The 17320-nt window shown below is 38.5% G+C and overlaps 1 protein-coding gene across 1 annotated transcript; it reads right to left on the reverse strand.

Annotated features, from left to right (window-relative positions):
• Positions 1-1669: 1669 nt before the first annotated feature.
• PARD6B (par-6 family cell polarity regulator beta) lies at positions 1670-17320 on the reverse strand. Its single transcript, XM_052787708.1, has 3 exons — positions 16985-17320; positions 11906-12128; positions 1670-2768 (listed from the first exon to the last, which is right to left on the reverse strand). The coding sequence occupies exons 1-3, from the start codon at positions 17048-17050 to the stop codon at positions 1939-1941; spliced, it is 1119 nt and encodes a 372-aa protein (XP_052643668.1). The 5' UTR covers positions 17051-17320; the 3' UTR covers positions 1670-1938.

A 17320-nucleotide genomic window follows, 5' to 3' on the forward strand; every position in this document is an offset into this window, starting at 1 on the left:
TGTCTGTTATGCTAACTCTCCATAAATGAAAATGAACACAAATACCTTTCTTGACATCTATGAGACTTGAACTCCAATGGTATTGAAGGCTTGAAAATACTACTGCTCATGAGATACGAATTTAAAATTTGCATTTAGTAAAATTAAACAGCAGTAATTTCTGAAGCAATTTTGTTTACATCATTACAAAAAAAATCTTAAAACAAATAACAGTTTTAGCCTCTGATATCCTATAAAGACTTTTACAGATGCCTTAACATTAAACTTACAGTTAGTCTCTTGTTAGTAAAGTTACCAGAGGTAGATGTTTCCTCAAGATAGACTGAGGGGGGAAAAAAAGGGGTTAGTCTCCTTTCCTGCTCATCATATCTCCCCATAGGGTAGAAAGAACATGCTTCCAAGAACCTAGACTACTGGCTCTGGTAAGCACAGTACCACAGTACAGAACTGGTAGCAACCTACTTCTTTCTCAGAGGTTGACATAGACTACTGGATCCCTGGCGAGAAGCTCCATCCATCCTTCTCCCCAATCCTATTAGTCCCCATCTCATTTTCCTGCCACAACTTATGTTCCCAGAGAAGGGTCAGGCTGGGAACTGAGTGCCGAAGTGGTAAAGCAGGAGATAACTAAAAGGGGAAAGGGGAAAATAATGCTAGAAGCCTCTCCTTGCAATTCTTTTAGTAAGTTTGCAGCTGATTACATGCATACTTAGCACTTGCAGTATCAGGACTTGTCAACAGTATTTTGTTTTACATATAGCAACTTCGTAATATTCTAAACACCCAGCCAGTGGTATGTAAAAAGATCAGCATTTACAGTTTAGTTCATTATAATGAATAATTTAATATCACATGGCTCAAGCAAATTCTAGTAAAGCCTTATTCTGATTTAAAACTTTTTTTAAATCCAGGGATTTAATTTAAGCTGTTCTAACTTGTTCAGGTTTGAAGAAAGTCACTTTTTACATAATTCAGACTCACTACAACAAACTTTTGCTAGTAGAAACCTTTACAGCCTCTACTAGGACTGCGATTTTAACAGATTATGTTATTTTATTTCCATAGCATTAAGTTAACATTTGATTTCTTTGAAATTTACTGGGATTAGCAACTAAATACAATGATATCCTTAAATATTAGAAACTAAAACGAGAACAGGTCTTTGATGCGTAAATGTTAAGACTTTCACATTTGAATTTCAAAATCATAGTCATTAAAAGTAAGCTTACCTGGCCATTAAAAACAGTAAAGTTACATAACTAATGAACCTGTGGTTGCACATTCACTTACAAAGGAACGGTCAACTTCAGAAGCCCCCACCTTCAAATCCTGACCATTGTCAAGTTGCTGATCACTATCATATATCCCTGTTGCTCAATATGTCAGTCAGGGAACTGGACCAACCACCAACATCTCTTCCCACCCCACCTCCTGCTTATTTTTCGGTTTCCTCATACACAGAGCCACACAAACAGCTCTACCAGCTAAACAGCAGCCAAGACCAGGAATGAAGTGGCTAAAGCAGCTCCATCACATGTAAGCAGCACTTCAGATGAACATGAAACCACAGTACATTAGATAGTCAACCTCACACAATAATGGAAGTTTACTTCTATAGAACCAGTAGTATTCTGCATTAAAAAAAAAAAAAAAAATCAAGTACCTTTGAAATCCTTCATTTTCAATTTAAATTTTCCTCATCCAATTTCAGTCATTTATCAATTATCTGCCATCTTTGTGAAGTATTTACACTCAAGTGCAGAATTAACTGAAGTTAGTCAACTTACATAATTTTGAACTTCTTGTATTTACTTTTTTCCTTCCTTTTAATCTAACTGCAGTGCTCAGTAGATGGAGAGGTATAAAATGTATTACATATTAAGCCAAATTAAAACATGTATGGCATCCTTACTTAATACAAAGTACACCAATGTAATTTCATAGTGTTATTATAGTTCCATCTTCTTCTAATGACTTATGGTCTGGATCTTGTACTTCATATTCCATGCTAATGCTGCCTGCTGAATGATTCAAGTTCATCTCATTGGAAGGAAGGAATCCATTTTGCGTTGACTCATGAAGGAGTTCAATTTGCGTCAACGATTCTAGGCTTTCGCTGGTAGGTGCAGCTTTTGGAATCTGCTGTGGCTCACCACTATCTTCAATAATAATGTCCTCTTCATCACTCTCCTCTTCTCCTTGCAAGAAATTTGCTAAAATATTTGGTGTGCTACTTGGAAGGCTAGATTCAGTAGACTGACCAGAGCTGCCAGAAGTCCGACTGTTCCTCACAACATTATTTCTCTGATTTGCTGGTCTTACTGTAATGATCAGGTTACGGCTGTTTGCAATCATCATGTCTGTAACCTGATCAAGGCTTTTTCCCGAAACCTCTATTCCATTCACCTCCAGTACTTCATCATTGACAGCCAGTAAGCCTGTGCTTTGAGCCAGACCTCCAGGGACAAGCCTAGATATGAAAATCCCCGGAACTTTCTCTAATCCATGTGGTGTTACTCTGACACTAGAGCCATCTCGTATATAGAATCCAAGGGGTTTGTCAGTTCCGTATTTGTAAAGTCGTACCCTACGATGGGTTTCGGGAAGAATATCTACATCTATAATAGAAGACACTGGTCTGAAGTCTTGTGGCATGCTAATGACAATGTGTGGTTTCTTCTTGTGATTATCTGGACGTAACACATTTGATAAGACATTTTTCTTCCTTGTCATAGTATCCGTACCAAAGGCACTGTAGTCTGCATCTTCTGTAAGACATAGCACATTGATGATTAGATCACTTTATACGTGGTCCATATCGCATTGCTATCATGTTTTAGGTTAGCAGAATGAAATATCTAATCTAGGTTTCTGGCTTGCTACAGTAGAAACATTTCTCTCTACACATGAAACAAAAGCTTTAATGTTATGAGATTCATCAAAGTTTGTAATACTTTTGGTTTCCTTCCACTGAAGGAAAGATAGTACACAAAAAAATTAAAGCAAGTTAGCAGCAGTAGAGACACAAAGAACTATGGCTGCTTGAGAGAAAGGTTAGAATGGAAAGAGTGAGTACATTCCTAGAAACATTTTAATTTTATTCAGAGTAATTCCACTTGTTAGTTTTCTCTCCTCAGGTTTCAGATCATTGGAAAAGAAAGAATGAAAAAGGGAAAGCAGCCAGTGTGCCTATTATTGCCTAGTTCCTGGAAGCTAGCCAAGTGACCTGGATTCAAACTCCAGAAAGCTTATTCCATTCTGCACTCTCTTCCCTGCCCCCATGCAATGTAGGTAAAATGGCTGTGGAGCAGAAACAAAGAGATCCTGCATACAATTACTTCAAGCAAAACTGTTCATACAAGCAATGCTGTAACTGCCACAATTTGATACAGAAGTATGCAAATGGCTTCGAATTTTAAAAAAAGAAAACATATGCAAGTCATACAAATACTTCTAATGGAAGAGAAAACATGTTCTGCGGAAGCAATTCTGATGTCTGAAATGCCTATTTACCAAAGGAAGCTTCCATTTTTCTTTTTAATATACAGTAACTCTCCAAAAACAATGAACCAAAACACATTCAGATCTGAGCTTCCTCAGATTTTACACTTGTATTTTTGCAATGTTGCATAGATTTTTTTTTTTCCTGCAGTGGATAAAAAAAAAAAATAAAGCAGAACTGCTTTGCACTAACCCTGGGACTCAGAGAAGTTGGGATTTCTTTGCATTATCACATTAAGATGACATTGGTACAACCAAGAAAGTTAAAGAATTGGTATACATTTCAATCTGTGAATTGAAATAACTGTGGAAATGCTATCCTAGTGTGAAATTTCCCAAAAGCTGTCAATTACTGATGAAAAAAGTACACTGTGAGAATCAGTAAGCCAGAAGATTTTTTTTTTTCCCCTAGGCTAAGATGAAGATATATGGACATGTACCAGTTATATTTGGACTCTTCAGATGCTTTAAGCAAAACAGAACAGAGAAAGTAGTTCTGAAACCATAGTCCAACACTATTCCAGCATGTAATACTAACTGCTCCGTTCCCCAGACATTAGGGCTGCTGAAAACAAGAAGAGTTTTTTAAGAATAAAAAGATAGGTCTACTAAGGCAGCCTTGGACTTAGTATTCTAAAAGGTAAAGGACAACAGGAAAAGAAAAAAATTTAAATTAGCCCACAAAAACCCCAAAGGGATTTATTATAAACTCATACCTTGTGTGTACACAATAGTAATAAAATAGTTCATCAACATGGTTAAAAAAGTGTCCCGATGATGACCTCATTTAAATTTCTTAATTTTTTTTTTGTTTAAAAAAATAATCATACCTTAAGGGAGACAGAGCTGTTTGCTAAAGACAGAACATCTTTTGCATTAGAGTAAAGTTTACAGATAAAGTTGTTCAACAATTTGACACAAACGGGAACTATTTCTGAAGACAGCTAAGTCTACACAGCCATACTATAATCTGGAGTCGCTTTTGTGACAAATCTCAGTTACTTTGGGAGGACATTGATGCCTCTCTAGAATATTATATCCACCTTGCATAGTTAATTTTGACTTCTGCTGTTTCTCAGATTTGGCCATCTTTCCATCCAGACTGGAGTTACTAAATGAACAAAGGCAGCACTAACACAAATTCTTCCTCATGTGTTAATTTAGCACAGACAACCCACACTGCTCTCACTTCATGTGAGAAAGTGCATATTGACAGCACCCTAGGGACTTTTCTCTCCCATTTCACTCACTGAGACAGCCTCTGCAAAATCTGCTTCCCTGACACCTTAGGATCAGCAGGTAAAAATGAAGCTAAATCAAGGACTGGGCCAGTAAGAACAGCGTGAAGTTTAACAAAGACAAGTGCAAAGTCCTGCACCTGGGATAAGATAACCAAAGAGCCCAGTACAGGCTGTAATCTGTGTGGATGGGAAGCAGCCTGCTGAAAGGGACCTGGGAGTCCTGGTGGACAAGCTGAACATGATTCAGCAGTGTGCTGCTGTAGCAAAGGCAAACTGGATCCCTGGGCTGCATCTGCAGGGGCATCACTAGCAGAGATGGAGATGTGATCAACCCACTACTCAGCACTTGTCAGGCTGCACCTGGAGTACTGTGTCCAGTGCTGGTCCTCACAATTCAAGAAAGATGTAGACAGACTGGAAAGGGTCCAAAGGAAGGCCACGAATACGATCAAAGGGCTGGAGAACTTGCCCTATGAGGAAAGACTGAAGGAGTAAGGTGTTTTCTCTCTGAAAAACAAAAAGCTTGGGGGAACCACGCCGCAGTTATTTTCATTCCAGTACTTAAAGGGTGGCTGCCAAGAGGACAAAGACCCATGGAGAAGACAGGGCAATGGCTATACGTTGTATTGCGAAAGGTTTCATCTCAATGTAAGTCAGTCTTTTTTTTTTTTTTTTTTTTTTTTTTTTTTTTTTTTTACAGTGAGAACAATCCATCACTAGAAGAACCTCCACAGGAACACAGTGGAGTCCTCATCACTAGAGGTTTTCAAGATGCAACTGGACAGGGTGCTAGATAATCTCATCTAGGCTCCCTTTCCCATAAAAGGTTGGGTCAGATGATCTTTTGAGGCTCCTTCCAACCTGGGCTGTTCTATAATTCTAGGAATTGTACAAGGAAGAGTAGGAAAGTAAAAGCAAACAGAAGAATCTACACTAGCTATGCTTGAGAACATTAGACGACTGTGAATACAGGAAATAATTTTTATTTTATTGTGACGTCTGAAAGGTTCTCTCAGAAAAGCATGGAATTATTATTGTTCTTCAGCAAAAGAGGTTAAGGAGAAAAAAATTGTAATTTAAGGTTAAATTAAAATAACATTAGATGTCAACATCAAGCAAGAAAACTTTAGAAATAGCCTAAAATCTGTTCTTCAGATGCCTAAGAGTATTGTCAGTTGTACTGAAAAGTGAGTTTATTAAAAAACAATCCAACCTCCCAAACCAAAGCATATAACCGGTGGACTATGTCTGAATCATAACACACATCCAAAAATGCCAACTTACCATTTTCTCTGTAAAATGCATTTTGGGATATCTAACTGACTGAAGATCAGCCATTAAAAATCCTGTACTCCATTGCTGAAGACTAACATGTTGATTTTTCAGACAACGTGGAACAATTCTTTTAATGTTTGCTTCAAATTTATGATCAAAGAAAAAAGTGTGAGAAGTTTTGCCCTTATCTCTACTGATAACCCATCCAACCAGTTTTAAGTTAGACATCAGGTCGTTACATCGGGAGGATTTTTGCAATTCAATGAGTTGCAATAGCTTCTCTTTTTTTATTTGGAACTACAATCACTTACAAAACAACTTGGAAAGGGCAATTGTGAAATAAGATACTAGACAGAAGGACCTTGCTTTAAATATCTTTTAGTGTTGAATACAAAGTAACACAATGACAGCAAGAAAAGTGATAGTATAGGTGAAGATTTTAGACAAACAATAGACAACGGTTACTTGAATATGAGAATTAAGAATGTTAATGAGTGCAAAGGTTATTTTTTTAGGTTATGGATTTTCCCCTTCCCCACCAGCAGCTGGTATGCATCTTAGTGATATCAAAAACTATGTAAAAACTTTTTTTGTGCAGTGCATGTCTAAGTAGTGTAGATGTCTGATACTTTAGAACTCTGGTTTTATGGCTGCACAATCAATGGTAAATTCAACAAGACTAAAGTATTCCAAGGACCAGAGAGATATTGCATGGACAAGAAGTGTCATTTTGCCTGATTTAAAAAGCTTCACTTTTTTGGTTTGTAGTAGTGACACATTTCCAGACATTTAACACCACATTGCTTCAGAAGAGGTCTGTTCTTTGGGAAGTTCTCCAGAGAGCCAATGAGTAAGTTGGAAGCATTTCGACTGATTAGTTCCATATTGTTCAGAGCTTAAGCCATTTTATGCCTTTTTTTTTTTTTTTTAAGAGTAAGCTCATCTAAATAAGATAGGAAAATTGCACATGCACAATTTATTTGTGCTAAAGTGCAAGTTGCTGGTGAAAACTCTAGGATTTAGGTACTAATTTATATATTTTATTTATATATTTGTACCAGTGAAGCACTAGGTTTTCTACTGCTTTCATTACAAGAGTCGGTTTAGAAACAGTACACGGGAAAACAGGCTATCAAAACATTGTCAGAATTGATGTTCTTACAAGTGCTCTTCCACATGCATTGCAACTTTAAAAGGTATTCAGTTTGGTTTTTGAATTTAAGGAAAAAAAAAAGTGCACACATTCAGATTCTTGTCAAAGAATCAGACAGAGTATATGGCATTTTACACATTGTCATATCAAATGTGTATCATATTCGATATTCCCAGCTTGTCACAGGGGGGCTGTAAAGCTTCTTCACCTGCATAGCAGGCCACATACCAGGATCCCTTTCCTGCCACTCAGGCCTTCTGTGCCTACATGGTGAATTTGGCATGTACTAGACAAACATATACATACTTATTACATCCAAGAAGTAGATTTATTGTGTCCTGCAAATGATCACAGTAAGTTTGTGCTCTTTACCCAACAGTTAGACCTAGAACTATTCACATGGCTTTTCACAACTTCCTTCCCCGACAAGAACAGAGAGTTCACAAAAATCATCACCCAACCTGCCTTCCCACAACTACCAGCTGATAAGGCTTAAAACTTTTGTCCAAATCAAATTTTTCAGTTAGTAAAGAAACATGAAGATCAGTTGCAAAAGGACTGGCTTTGAAAGAAATGTTATGTCAATATATCTGTATGTGAATTAACAGATTCAAAAGTGCTTTTTAAACAAAAACTAAGATTAGAAAACATTTATTGGAAGAGACTTGAACTTTAAAAGTCTTTCAGAAGACATATACAATCACAAATCTTAACACTGAACTGGTGCTTTTGCTTTTAGAAACTTGCTTCTTATCACGACACATTGAAGTAAAAGCATTCCAAAATTGCAAGTCATATGTCAAAACATTTAAGAAACTATAGAGCACCAGAGGATAGTTGTTTTGCATTGTAACTAGTCTTAGTCTAAAAACCCCAAACTAGCACAAACCTTAAGATACACAGCTAAAGTTATGTAATTTGTGGGGAAAAAGAAATAGCGAAAGGTTGATGAAAACTCATCTCTGCAAATCTCAGCTAAGCAGCATGACTCTGTTTAACCTCTCTTCCACTGCTAAACAAATTTTCTGAAGCAATACTCTTGAGTACAAAAGCATCTTTGTTCTGGCACCTAGCTAATCAGTTTAAAGCTGCAGCAGAAAATATTTTGGCATAAAGCCAAAGAACAAGGTGTTAACTACAGATAGTGTTAAGGAGAACGTCCACACAGTGCAAGAATGATTTTTCCCCCCAGCAGTTTCAAGCTCAAGGTGGCACCAATCTGTGTTTACTTATTACATGAAATCTAAAACAAGAGCCCACAAATGCCAAATCTGGTTTCAATTTAACATTGTTCAAGACATATTTTAAATGTTTTCCTGATCCAATTGCAATGCAATGTAGTTACCCCTCAGGAATTAAATTTTCAGAACCCCCGAACCATTAGTACATTTGAATATAGACATAATTTAGCATTTTTTTAAATAAGCCCCAACAAATCTTGTCTCTTTAGTCACAAGTTATAACAAAACATGGTTTTAGGAAACTAACTTATGTTTTTAGGAAGAGGACTCAGAATAGCTAGGATATTCCATAGAGAGCTGTTTAAAAAGCCAACTCCTCTTAGTTTTCACTAAAATAAAGCTTCTGAATGAAAAAGTCTATCTCAAGAGGCACAAATGAATTAACCAAAGAACCCACTTTTTACTATATACAGCCATGTACATGCAGAACTTGCACGAGTTGTATATTGTAATTTAATATCCTGCAAGTTGAGTTTTAGGGACATTATAATGAAATATATTTTTTTATTAAGTTATCATCTCTATTATTCTTGTATTTACAATGCAAAGTCCCCCACATCGAACCGCCCTTCAGGGTCTGTGCGGACTATGTGTCATTCCCCCCCCCATTTTATCTTCAGCAAGATTTTTCTCACAGACAAAGTGACTCCCATACATCTGGATTTAATCATGATACATCACTTTAACCTTTAAATTCCAGATGTCAACAGTACCTGTTAATCTGTTAAACTGCAGAATGAAATTCCAATAAGCAACTGTTTTCCACAAACTGATAGCCATTCTTGACTTGTGCACTATGAAGGTCCAGTTTAGATTTAGCACTGGAGCAGTTTAAAATATTTTGAAGTAATTTAGTGAAATACAATTAGAAAAGTCTAGGAGGAATAATGTGATTTGGTTTCATTTCATTACAGGATCTCTAGGTTCTTACCACATTAAGGAATACACATAAATGCTTAGGACAGACAACTTTCTAGCTTTCATAAATCAGGAGTCAAAATCAAACAGAACAGAAAAAGAGTGCTTACTCTGGCATAACAAAACTTCTGAAATTTCAGAATCACATTATTACAATTGTCACTTATTAATAACATTGCAAAAGCATCTTGTTGCTCCCATTTCAACTCCTTAAGGTGTTCCTTGGATGCAATATACTAAGAAGTTAATACTATTTACCCTGGATTTTATTGTACTCTGCTCATACCTTATGTTAGCTTTCCACAAATTGCATGTAGCTTCTAAATAGGTAAGACAGTATAATAAAACTTCCTGTCTTTTAAGACAGCAAAAACTTTCTCTCTTCCCCACAGTGGCTTTTTGCCAAAGATCTTAAATTCCCAACTATTATTGCTGGAAATACAAAAAAGGCAGAGTTCCATTAGAAAACCCTCAGAAATTTTTCCAGTGATTTAAGAGAATGTACGAAAGCCACAAGAAGCCTTGCAGGTGCAAAAGTAACTTGTGTCACTTATTAGTTATAGTTCCAACAGGTCAGGGCTGCCCCACCAATAGCAGGTATTTGTTCAGACACTTGATTTTCAATTTCAGAGGTACAGCCAATAAAGATCTGTGCAATCGGATTAATCACACCTAAACAAATTATGCTGCACAAATTACAGCACATCTCTAACACCTGCAATTCAACTTTAGTTACAGGCAAATTATCCCAAATAAAATACAGAATCAAGTTATTTCCTTATTTTCAGTCAAACAAACCTCTGTTCTATATATGGCAAAGATGCTAATGGAATCAAAGCCTCAATTTAATCAACAGAAGTGATCAAAGTGGTTGCAACCAATTCAGAACAAAGCACAGTGCTGGAAGTGCTGGACTCAGATGCCAGCCTGGGTTCTTTTTTCCCTAAAACACTACAGCCAGAAGACTCTACTCTCAAAGGGAAGATGATGACAACTGATACTTTCTACATAAGTTTATCATGCCAAGAATTGATTAGCAGGAAAAGCTGTGGGCTAATCTTATTTCTAGTTCTGTGCATTGTATCAATTCTATTATCAATTCCTCATAATAGAGTAATAAGAAATAATCCATCATGCTTTAAATAAAGGTACAATGAAGGTATAAGGTGCTACTAGCGTAACACTAGTAACAGTCAGCATTAAACATGTAACACTAGTAACAATCTAAAAACATATGGTGTTAAAATATAAACTCAATAATCCCAGGCTGACAAAGTGGCTTATCTGTTCTCCTCATATGGCTACTGTAGGAGATTAAATGGAATCATAGACCTTTTCTACCTCTAGGTTCTATTAGAGCAAATAGTTCATTCCTTTGGCAATTCAGGACTGAAAACATAGGCCTTACTAGACTATACTATCCTCAACACAAACAAAACAAACACATTTTGCCAGCAAGACAGCAGCTGGCAAGCAGACGCACTGTTTTTGAATATTTTTTTTTTTAATCAGGCTGTTGTGGAGCTTATTCATTTTTTGGAGTGGGAAAGTTGATAAAAGCTTCCGATGCCCAAGTATTTTCTAACAAAAATAAGCCTGTCTTAGCAACAGCCAGAAACAGTGCACATCTCTATAAAATAGCAAAGCAAGAGGCAGTCTGCCTGCTATTCAAAGATCAATTGAATCACTTGACTGCCCCATTATGACAGGAATCACACATGCATGTGTTCATATGTATATACACACACAATGCGTGCATACTCACACCAGTATGCAAGTAAGCAGAAAACCAACAAGTACAGAAATCAAGTTTCCTTGACTTCTCTGGATTAACACAATTTCAAATCACATCACTAGATTCCCCCCTCCCCTTCAGTTCCAAATACTGAACACGATCTCCTGAACATGAACAAATACAACTTCAATTTTTTTTCCTTCACGAACAAAAGTAGACACTAGAAAAAGACAACCAGAATTTTTTGCCTAGAACACATGCTATTTTTAAAGGCAAACCAACAAACTTGAGCAGCACTCACATTTGAGGTTTGCTAACTGAAATAAGCTTGTCATTTTGAAAGTTTCAGAATGTTTTATTAGGAAAGTGTGATAAGAGTAGCATATTACAAAGTTAGTCTTTAATTTATACTGACATTTAATACTTTGTGTAATAAGACTTTCAAGATTCCTTTCCAGCCTGTAATGGCCTCTCTTCTTGTCTGATCAAGATCGGAATTTTAAGTGAAAGGCATCCAACATACAGAGCAGAAAACCCTAGAGGTTCAAAGTTTATTTTCATTTGTTTACACAAAACCAGAAAGAAGCATTTGCTAGAGATTTAACTTGACTTTATCTAACTGAAGTAAAAACAAGCAAAAAAGCACAAGGTATAAATAGATTGCCCGAGGAAGCTCTTGCAAGAGAGATGAGTTGTGAATACCTTTAATGATCCATAATTATTATGGAATTCAACATGATGAAATAGGACTGACGGGTTTTTTCCTCCATACGTCACGCTGTTTACTGCAACACAGTAAAACTGGATAAACAGATGATTCACAGATTTCACGTGCACTTACCTTTTCTCTGAATAAAAATCCTGAGTAGAGGATTGGCTGTGGAAACTGCTTTATGATAATTGTCATCATTATTGATAGGCAGCAGGTCTCCATGAATGTCCGTATATCCCACTAGAACATCAACATTTGGTATCTTGTGCACATGCTGCAATAATCCATAGAACTCCTCAAACTTTCCAGGTTTGGATCTCTCCAGAGAAAATCGTCGAAATTCTGCTCCAAACTACAACAAAATATATCTTACATCATTAATATGGAAATCTAACATGCTCAAGCAATAGAATGATTTGACTGTTAAACCAGAAATGTCATGGAATTAAAAGTGCACTAAAAACTACCACCAATAATTTTGAAGTGGCATAAAAAGGTCAGTTTAAACTGGTTTAAGTTCCCCCCCCCCCAAGTTATAAGTATTTTTGATCTTGATAAAACATGTACTTTTGAATATGCAAAAGTTGCTTTCATTGTTCCGTTTAGGTCAAAGCATTCACTAATACAGGAGTTTAACATTAAAGTGACAAACTAGTGCAAGAATAATTGCAGATTCTTACATGCTTATGAAGCAGCCATGCTCTTGATAAGGGACAGAATTCATACCCACCATTGATGTTGGTGGCTCAAAAACAAGATTATGATTAACCTCCTATGGTATGTGACTACCTGGAACTTTTTCAAACAAATTTCAGTGCACTTTAGAACAGTATGTATAGATTGTTACGCAGCTATGGTTAGCCTATGCATGACTGAGTATTTTTTGGATTCGCAGTTGTTTGGACAAGAAATGAAACAAACACTTGGACCTGAAGAATACAAAGAACGGCTGCTGCTTTTCAGTACAAACTATGTGCAGTAAAGCTTTAGTGAGCTGATCTCAGTCAATTCTGTTCTTACCTAAAGAGATATATGAAGGAGGATCAAGACTCAAATCTTGATCACATAGTCTTTTAAAATGTGGTTGTACCCAGGGTATAAAACAGACAAGATTCAGAAGATATGCAAAAAACCGTTTAATCACTGACACTGTACTGTCAGGGGTAGGATTTCCATTTAGTTGGTATGATCACTCAACAAAAAAAATCCAGCTCCCTACTCCACTCGAGCTTCAGCCTCCTAAATCACCTACATAACAAACACTTATTAAAAAACAATGCTAGCAATGATTCAGTGGTGGTAGGCATAAGACTAAACCAGGTGCAAATAAAAGAGTAAGCATTTGATGTAGTCTAGACAAATTATAACTCTAGCATGCATAACTGGTAAAGTTAGTGTTCTGCCCAGCACAGGCAGGACCCAAAGGAAACAGAATATTGGATAAAAAAATTACTCCAAAACCTCCATATCAGGCAGACACAACATACCAAAGATGCTAAAAGGAAATAAGAGATAGAAGGAGCCAGTTTACTAAAAGCAGACCAGCTTGCGTTTGAATTAAAAGGGTAATAAACTAATCATTAAAAAATAGAACAAAGTCAGTTGGTGGCATTTTTTGTGAATTCTATTGCTGACCTACAGTGAACATGATTTCTTTAGCAAGTTTAGTTTTAAGCAGAACAGAAGGGCACATGGAACAAAACACTCACTGACTGAAAGTTTGAGCCTCAGTATCACATACTTGGGTATGTGTTACACACAGTAGATGTGAAGGTGCACTTTATTACCAAGCCTCCAGACCAACCATTATCTCACATTTGATTACAAGCTTTTGGAGAATAAAAGCTTTAGAGTTCTCACATACAAACAAAGGAATGAAAATAAGGAGACAAGGACCCCGTTGTTGGCACATTAACACCATGCTAACTCAAACACAGCACAGCAAAACAAGCTACACCTTCCAACACCCCACCTTCCTCCAAAAGTTTCAAATAAAGGAATTATCTGGGAACATTCCTCTTCTAGAAATACTCCAATTACAGTTACATTAACTAACAATAAGGCATAAGGGATGATTCATACCTGCTTACAAGCAAAGCAAAGACAAGCCTGCAGGAGGAACTCCCATCACATCAGAAGCAGCACACTTAATCATGACGTCAGCGAAAGACTTTATCCTGTGTCTCAAATCTTTCTTCAGCTATGTGAAGTATGAACGCCACAGGAATTGTCCACGCACTGCATCAATTTCAATTGTTTGGCTTCAAAAGACTACATAGTTTAAACATAATTCAGTAATAAAAGTTTAAAAAGCCAACAACCTTACCGTCAATTTGGAGTTAATAAATCTTATTGCAGCAAGCATACAAAGGGCCAGATTTTCAAATGTTTAATTTTCACTTTTTCCACGTTGTTTTATACATAGTTGGTGCAAACACCAAGACACTAATAATGTGGCTATTGTTTCCTAACACAGTTTGCCATATGCTCAATATTATTATAAAGCAAATAAAAGACAAAAGTAAAACTGCAATTTCATAGTTTATCTTGACCCCCTGAAATGTTTTCATTTTATATCAAATGTTGTGCTCCATTCGATTAAATAGTTGCACTTACAACTTAGAAGTTTAGAGGAGATGAAAGATTGGAAGAGACTAACTTAAGAAGAGAAGGCTTCTTGCCACCTGAGCTCTTCACAAATGCATGCTGTTACACTGGTAACTCATCTGGGAAAACACAGTACAAGCTATGTCAGCCAGAAGTTGCTAGAGATACTCACTTAAGTAAGACTTACTTATGAGAAACATCTTTAAGTCCTCTGTAACACAGCATACTGCTGCTATACTGTAAGCCTCCAGCAACAACAGAACATGAACTACAGTAACCATATCTGTCCTATCAGCATATTGGATTTCATTCTGAAAAAAAATACTATTCTAAGTCATAAGGGGACAAACAGACCTAAATTTTAAATCTAGAGAGCTAGAATTTTATTTTGGGGTTTTCATACCATCACCAGGAACTCTAGTTTGGGGTATAAAGTTTTATTTTCTATGACAAGAAGAAGAGCTAACTGGAATTAATATACTATGGGGATTCCCCAGGGCAAGTTCAGACCAGTTACCCAAATTGAATAAACTAGACTAACAAAAGGATTTTGCTCATATAACTGCGACTACAGTTGGGCTGTGCTGGCACAGCTTTTGTCAGTTGGGACACAATTATTCATTTGGAGTATCTAAATAAAGAGCTGTACATCGCTGATTAGCCTTCAAAGCCCAGACCACTCCACAGTAATGGTCCCCTCTGCCTCCCACACAAGCCTTTTTTTCTTTCTCTTCAGAATTTATTCTTTTCATAAAAGGAAGATGACTCCTATGCTATATTAAATCAAGGTGCTGTTAAATAATGCATTAGCAACAAGTAGTTCTAGGAATGCCTTGAAACCTGCTTCATAATATGCACTTAAGAGACAGTCCCTATTCATTAGAACTTCTACACTTCTCTGTACAAAGACCAAAAGAACACATCACACAGGTGATCACTAGGTATATTTTAAATCAAGGAAACACACACAATGGGGGAATAGTAAGCCTAGGTTCTGGGCTGAGGCAGCAAGTATTTTGTTTATAAACACATTGTATGGATTGTTTTAAATCTTGCAAGAACATAAATAAAAAAAGACTTCACCAACCACAGTAACAGCTACACTTAACCAGTATTTGAAATCATAGCTACGAGCTATTCCTGTGCTTTCTGGTTTTGTCCACATGAAAGTTAATTTAACACTTCAAAGAAAATCATCATCATTCAAGCTATAGAGACCAACCATATGTTTTCTACAAGTTTCAGCACTATGTTATCCTTAAAAAAACGACACAACGCCAAAAGTCATGACTGCTTCACCTATACTGCTTCTGTAACACTTGATTAGCAGGAAGGGAAGGTACAGAATATAGACAACACAGTGTAGACCAGTTTAAAAAAGCCTACAAGAGACATATTTTTCTACCAATGGAAGAAATACATTCCCATGTAGGTACGCTTGCAACTTGCCTAGACAATGAAAAGGGGGTTTTAACTCGAGTTACACACATTTATTTAACTAATAGGTTGACACTCCACCCAATACTGCAGGTCCAACACTTCTACAGCTGTTAACTGCAGAATGACATGTCAACAACATACTACAAGTCCAAACCAGAACAAAAATCTAATTTCTTTCAGAACATCAAGGTTTTGTCAGCAGGACTTTGTCTAACCAGCACATGAAAAAATAACAATAGGAAGAACAGATGCAGATACACCCAAGACAGAATTCACAGAATTGTGCAAAGCTTTGACAACAAGAAACTGTTGGTATAAGCCGTAACATATGGATACACACTCATAAAACAATTGCCAGCGTAAAATCCTCAGATAGCCTCTAAAAGATGGCAAGCTCTACTTTCAGGTAAGTTAGCCAGGGCTTACCTCTACCAAGTAACACAAGCTATGCTCTACCCCACCAAAAAAAAGTACAGAAACACATAGTCGTTAAGTTAAACACACACAAAAAAGTACAGAAACAGTCACTAAGTTAAACGAATGTACTCTTCTAATTCAGACAAAGAACAGGTTTTGGAGTTTGAATCCTAACTCCCAAGTATCTCTTTTGGCCCAGATATCCCAAACATCTACCCCTCTGCAGGTTTTTTAGCCTACGCAGAAACTAAGGGGCCAACTCCACTAACCTGTTTTCGTAAAACTCTTCAAAAATACTATATTTCCCCCCCCGCCCGCAGACAGCGCACACGGTAAGCGACACCACCACCTAACCCTTGTAACAGCCCAGCAGCCCGAGGAGACCAGAGGCAGCTGGCTGGCGCAGGGTCCGGCAGGTGGGGAAGGGAGCCCGTCGCCAGCCGCAGTCCGGCGACCACCGCCGCCTCCCTCAGCCCGGCAGCCTGCGGGGCGCCCAAGCGACACCGGGGCCGTGCACCGGCGGACGCCGGCCCCTCGCCCCCGGTGCCACCTCCGGCAGGTGAGTCAGCAGCTCTCCCTGCCGCCCGTCCCCTCGCCGCCCTCCCCCGCTTCTCACCGCTCTTCTCCACAGCGACGCTACGACCAGACGCCCCCGCAGGGCAAGGCCGGGCCAGGCCGGGCCGGGCCGGCTCCCTCCCGCCTCACCGCCGCCCGCGGCCCTCAGGCGCGGTGGCCAGCACCCACCTTACTCTTCACCTCCATGGTGCCCAGGCCCCGGCTGCCCGCAGCCCCGCGGTGAGGCCGGTTCATGCCGCCGGAGGGTCGGTGTCTCCTCTCCCCCCCCTCTCTCTCTTTCTCTCCCCCGGGTGCCCCCGAGCGCGCTGCGGGAAGGGGGGAGAGAGGCGGAAGGGGATGGCGAGCGGCACGGACCGAAGCCAACTAGCCCCCGGCAACCGCGGCCGCTCCGCCGACTCCTGCCGCCCCGACGCCTCCGCCCTCAGACAGGGGGGAGTGGGCGGAGCCACGGCGGCTCCTGGCACCTGCCGCGCCGCCGAGCCAGCGGCCAGCGGCGGGGGCGGG

Source organism: Harpia harpyja, chromosome 1 (assembly GCF_026419915.1).
Source record: "Harpia harpyja isolate bHarHar1 chromosome 1, bHarHar1 primary haplotype, whole genome shotgun sequence".
In the NCBI taxonomy this organism is placed as follows: Eukaryota; Metazoa; Chordata; class Aves; order Accipitriformes; family Accipitridae; genus Harpia; species Harpia harpyja.